Raw genomic sequence first — 5,466 nt, forward strand, 5'->3', positions numbered from 1 at the left:
GTCTTAAAAAGTAGTCTTCAAGGACAGTGGCCAGAGGAACTCACCTGGAGCACCGAAGCTGCAAAGCACATCAGGATTTGTTGGTTGGCTTTGATGTATCTGCAGGTCTTATTTAGCTGTAGAAACTCAGTTTGCTAAGGAAATTATTGACATTGGTATCTACATTATATAAGCCGTTTTCTTGCCTTTTTTTTTTTTTTACTTTTTCATTCTTCCAGCTGTGGCTGGAAGCCCAAAAGCAGCAAATCAGTGCTGGCGAGATGTTTGAAGAGCCTGGAGGTTGCACACCCTCACCAACCCACCTCTTTGTAGACATTGTTCAGGTGAGTGCAGATCTCATTGGTCACCTTCTCAAAGGAAGCTTTGCAGTCTCCGCCAAATTTCTCCTCCATCAGTTGCAAGATAATGTCACAGATAATCTAAACAAGGAGAAGGGAAGAAACGACCAGTGTGAACTTTCCTCCACGTTAAAGGCATAATAACAATAGATATATATTTTTAGTTGAGAATCCTGGAGGGCGGAAAGCGGTACAAGAACAATTCAGCAGCATACGGCATGCAGAGCTTGTAACAGGTCATGGAAAATTAAGGGCATTATAGAATTCGCCAAAAAATGCAGTCACTGCTGCTGGTTTTTTAACTATCCTGCATCTAGTTAATGTTGACCGCGTCCGTCCCTTAAAGAGGGCCGTACAGGACCGGTTCATTCGGTCCTTCTCCTGCAATCCTTCTGCTGCCAGTGGACTGTCCCGAATGTTTAGAGGCCACGAGTAGCCCCGTGTTGGGCACCTGTGGACCACACAGCTTGGGGGGTAAGTGTCTTCCTAACTTTTCCTGCTCGTCAGCTATCTAGCACTCCGTAGCAATGAGGCTTGCTTTGCCTTTACAGTCACTGGGGAGGTGGTATACTTTCAAATGTCAACTCCTCTTCTCTGCAGCATTTAGTATTTTGTGAGCAACTTTACCCTGAAAAAGTCTTTTCAGGATCTCTCCAGGCAGAAATCCTTACTCATTCTCCCACTTACGGAAAAATTGGGCCCACTGCTTTGGAAACCACCGTCCTGGTGCCTGAGTGACCTTTGCCAGAAGGTGCCTTTTTTTGCATTTTGTGCTTTGTAAGACAGACAAAATAGTTATAAATGCACTCTGCTAGGGACCTTAGGTGGACTTGGGCAAGTCATTTGATCCTGTATTTATTATCTGTGTTTAGCGATGGCAATGCTGTTGCCATTGTTGCTCAGGCACAGCTGGTTTAGTTGTCCTAGAAAACCTCAGTTCCCGTTACCAGAGAAAAAGAGACATCGAGGACTGCAGTCCGGTGTTAAGCTGCTTTTCTGTGTCTTGTTATTAAATGAGAAGCGTGGGAAGCCTGTTACAACGACAACTCGTGGGCAGCTCTGCAGCTCCCGCCTGAGCAGACCTGCCTGCCTGGCATCTGCTGCACAGCTGCTTCCCAACAGATGCCAGACCTCTAAAGCTGTCTTCCCCCATCGGCTGTCTCGCCTTCCACCATCTCCACTCTCGGAAGCATATATCTATATATTTATATATTTATATACACAAAGCCTGCTCTCCTCAGTTCTACCCCTCAAGGGGAAGACACCCTCCCATCACTATTACAGCCCCTGGGAAGAGGGCTGCTGGCTCACCCTAAAGTTTTTGGGGTCAATCTTCAGCTGGGTGGCATGTTTCTTGCCGAGTGGGTTCACTATCCCAAGAAAAGCCTCGGAGTTGTCCAGGTGTTGCACCATGTCGTTGATGGCGGTGAAAACCTTCTTGCCGTGGCCCCTGACCTGATCCGACTGTTTCATCTCTTCGGCGGAGTCCATGCCTTTGAAGTGTGTGAAGTAGGACTTGGTGTCCGGGTGCTCGGTAAACATCCTGTTGAGAAACGAGAGATGTGCTCATTTGTGAACCGAGGCATCGAGGCAGATATGGCTTCACGTTCCAGGCCTTGTCTTAGGCATTTATTGCCCTTTCTCCTTCTCTTTATTAGAACAGACACCTCTTTCTCCCGCATTTCTTGGTTGTCCTTTGCCCTTCCCACCTGTGCGCAGCCCTTGTGCCCGCGGCAGCCTGTCCCCTCCCTCGCCTCTCCCCGGGGCACTTCCCTTTGCTCGCTCCGCCTTAAAACCTGCCTACCCTGAATTTATTCCACTGCTTCTAAAGTAAACATTTCCTCGGTGTTGACTCAGTGTCAGGTGGAGATAAAATCCACAGAGAAGTGGGAGCGCGTTCACACGGGGTGAGTGTGACAGCGCGATATTCCCAAAGATGCTCTGGGCAGCGGATACGTCCACTGTGCTCTCAGTGGGTGTTTTCATGGAGAAACCCTACTATTGGTTTTGTTAATTAACCCATTCCTAGAGTCCGTCCCAAAGCTTTCTTACTGCCTGTGATGGATTGTTGCTTGAGTCCCAGGTACTGCTCATGTCCTTTACTCAAAAGTAACACAATTCAATGCCACTCGTAAAGGAATTGCCTTTTATAGTGCATCAATTACAGTCATCTTGGTCAAGCTCTTAAAAGGGCAGTTTACTCCGTTGTGTAAACCAGTTATCCACTTGAAATGGCAATGGCAAATTCCAGATTGCATTTCACAGAGTCACAGAATGGTTGGGCTTGAAGGGACCTCTGGAGATCATCTGGTCCAAACCCCCCCCACACCCCCATCAAGCCGGTTGCCCAGGACCATGTCCACATGGCTTTTGAATATCTCCGTGGATGGAGACTCTACAACCTCTCCGGGCAACCTGTGCCAGTGCCCAGTCACCCTCACAGTGAAAAAAGTGTCTCCTGATGCTCAGAGGGAACCTCCTGTGTTTCAGTTTGTGCCCATCACCTCTGGTCCTGTCCCTGGGTACCACTGAGAAGAGCCTGGCTCCGTCCTCTTTGCGTCCTCCCTCCAGGTATTTACAGACGTTGATGGGATCCCCCTGAGCCTGCTCTCCCCCAGGCTGAGCAGTCCCAGCGCTCTCAGCCTTTCCTCATAGGAGAGATGCTCCGGTCCCTTCATCATCTTTGAGGCCCTTCATTGTACCAGTGTGTCCACGTCTCTCTTGTACTGGGGAGCCCAGCACTTCTCTAAAGGCAGGGCTGGGGCTGTAGGACAGTAAGGCAAAACCTTCTAGAGTAAATTACCCCGAGAAGCCAAGCCACGGATGCTACTAGCATTTTGTAGCTGCATTTCTGACCCTAACTGTCCTCAGGTTGTGTAGACCGCGGAAGGAAAGAGCAGTGCAGAACACTGACCCAGGCACGAGATGTGATTTACAAGAAAGTCAGAGGGAGTGGTAAAAGTCTGATAACCAGAAATAGCATTTGGACTGATCGGTGTGTATGGGGGTGATGTAAGCCCCAGCTGAGAGCGAGAGATGTGAAAGGTGAATAGAAGAAACCTCTGTCTTATGGAAGAAGGGAGGAAAACAGAGTGAAAACAAAGAGAGGGAAGCCCACAGGAAGGGTACGATACAATGGAACAGATGGGCTCTGGACTGGAAAGGCTGAAGGAGAATCACAATAGAAATACTGAGGACATGCAAACTAAAAAAAAAATCATTAAAGGAGTTTAGAGATAAAGGGAAATAGGGCCTACGTTTTGTGCCCATTCTCTTTCATATCACACTTTCTTTTCTTCACCTTAAATGGGCGGCATGAAGACATTGTTCTCAACTCTTCTTCCTTTCCCACCCCCTTCCCTCTTTCCTTTTACTTTTCTTCGTGTGGATCTCTCCTCTTCCCCCTTTCCTCCCTGAGGTGGGATAAACCACAGCAAATCAAAATGTTCCCAGCGAGGAACATCAAGACGTGCTCCCAGGTGGTAACTCCATCCTTCTTGCCGTTCCTCCTCCAGCCCTCCGGGGTAGCAGCAGGATGGGCTCTTTCCTTACCTGACCAGCACAGTTGTCGCGTTGTCCTCGGCATCCACATAGATCTTCTCCCAGGCACCGCGGGCACCTTGCACCTCTGCTTCAGAGAACGACATGGTGGAGGAGATGTTGGCAACGAAGGGCACGGCAGGAGGGAGAAGGACAGGGAGGTCTTGGCAGGGCGGTTCTGCTCCAGTTCTCTCCTCGGCGCTCCCTAAATACTGTCCCGGGGATTTAAGAGATCTTGAATGGACTCTTTGTTTCTGTTCCCTTCGGTCACATTTCTGCAGGCTTTAGGGCTGCCTAATCACTTTTAATCAGGAAAGAAAGCAACCACATGAGGAGAGAGGACTAGCACTCTCGCCGTGGCGTCAAGTGCCAGAGCAAAGATCTTGCTGTCTGAGGAGAGAAGGGAAAAAAGGGAGTTTTCAGTGGGGAAGGAAAAGATCAGCTCTCCTCCCCTCTCACCCCTGCCAACGCCAGTGCTTGGCTTCTCTTTCCCGAGGGCCGTCCTTGCCCAAACACTAATTTTCCCGGTTTGCTCCCAAGAGCGCTGCCGTGCTGCGGGCACCGTGGTGCCCTGCCATCCCCTCTTCCCAGCACTTCTTGGTCCGTCAGTCCAAAGATCCCATTTCCAGCTCCAGCAACTCTCTCCAGTCCTGCTGTCGTGCCACGGTCACTGCATTCCCCACAGCCCCCGGGTTTAGCAGGGGCTCACCCCACGGCTGCTCCCGGCAGGTGGGAGGCATCGCCAGCCCGAAACGTCAGTGTTGTGGGGATGGCGATGGCAGCACGGCCATAGCATCCATGGCGGCAGTGCCCTGGAAAGCCACCTCATTTTGACGCAGGAGATAAACAGTGCAGGACAGCCAGGCTGGGGGCACAGGCATTTTGCTACCCTAATTCTCCTGGCTTGCAGCTGGGATCTCTGTCCTATCCCTAAGCCCTACCTGCCTGGGAGGGAGAAAGAGATAAGGGGCAGAAGGGTCAGCGTAGAGCTGCAGACGGTGCTTACAGGCCCGTTATCGTCACAGTCACTTGGAACTGGAGGCAAAAAAAATCTGGGATTATCCACGCGGCGCCTGGGCTTAACCTCTGGCAGGAATGTTCTGGCTAAGTCCAGGGCACGCACAGAAAATAAGGGCTAAGTGGCTTGAGGAACTGCTGCTGCTGCTGGATGCCGAGCGCAGACAAAACCTTGTATTGTTTGGGATGGTTTCGATGAAGGAAGGAGAAGGCGTGAGGGGGAAATGTGCGGCAGGGTGAGCAAAACCAGCCTGATATCCCGGCGCAGAAAGAAAGTGGTGGTTGCAGCCTCACAGAGACCACTCGGTCTTGGTGGGGTTGTGTCCCACCACTGCCAAGAGATGCCTCAAACGACTTCACCGAAACAGCCTTCTGCTTTCTCATCCCAAAATCCTCAGAAAAACATCCCAGATTTCAGGAGCCCCCGGGGGCATTGGGCACACCGTGCTGCTGGGACTTGCTGTCTCTCTGAAAGCAAACACAAACCAGGGGAGTGCCCGTTGGCCAAGCCCAGCCGCCAGCACAGGGATGCAGGGGAAGGAGCGAGGACAACACCGCCGGAGTTGGCGGT

General features: G+C 50.9%; 1 protein-coding gene across 1 annotated transcript; it reads right to left on the bottom strand.

Moving 5' to 3' along the window:
- Window positions 1-200: 200 nt before the first annotated feature.
- On the bottom strand, window positions 201-3,989 carry LOC104156173 (cytoglobin-1-like). The gene is made up of 3 exons (XM_009710091.1): window positions 3,891-3,989; window positions 1,650-1,881; window positions 201-419 (listed from the first exon to the last, which is right to left on the bottom strand). Exons 1-3 carry the CDS (start codon window positions 3,983-3,985, stop codon window positions 291-293), a joined length of 456 nt encoding a protein of 151 aa, XP_009708393.1. The 5' UTR covers window positions 3,986-3,989; the 3' UTR covers window positions 201-290.
- Between the last annotated feature and the right edge of the window lie 1,477 nt (window positions 3,990-5,466).

Source organism: Cariama cristata, unplaced genomic scaffold (genome assembly GCF_000690535.1).
Source record: "Cariama cristata isolate BGI_N322 unplaced genomic scaffold, ASM69053v1 scaffold44141, whole genome shotgun sequence".
In the NCBI taxonomy this organism is placed as follows: domain Eukaryota; kingdom Metazoa; phylum Chordata; class Aves; order Cariamiformes; family Cariamidae; genus Cariama; species Cariama cristata.

Bases quoted from the DNA above. Each gene is read 5' to 3' on its own strand.
- LOC104156173 (XM_009710091.1), bottom strand. From the start codon at position 3,985: ATGTCGTTCTCTGAAGCAGAGGTGCAAGGTGCCCGCGGTGCCTGGGAG. The intron at 1,882-3,890 runs GTAAGGAAAGAG...GTTTCTCAACAG, and splicing joins GCGACAACTGTGCTGGTCAG to GATGTTTACCGAGCACCCGG. The intron at 420-1,649 runs GTGAGCCAGCAG...CTCCTTGTTTAG, and splicing joins TTGACCCCAAAAACTTTAGG to ATTATCTGTGACATTATCTT.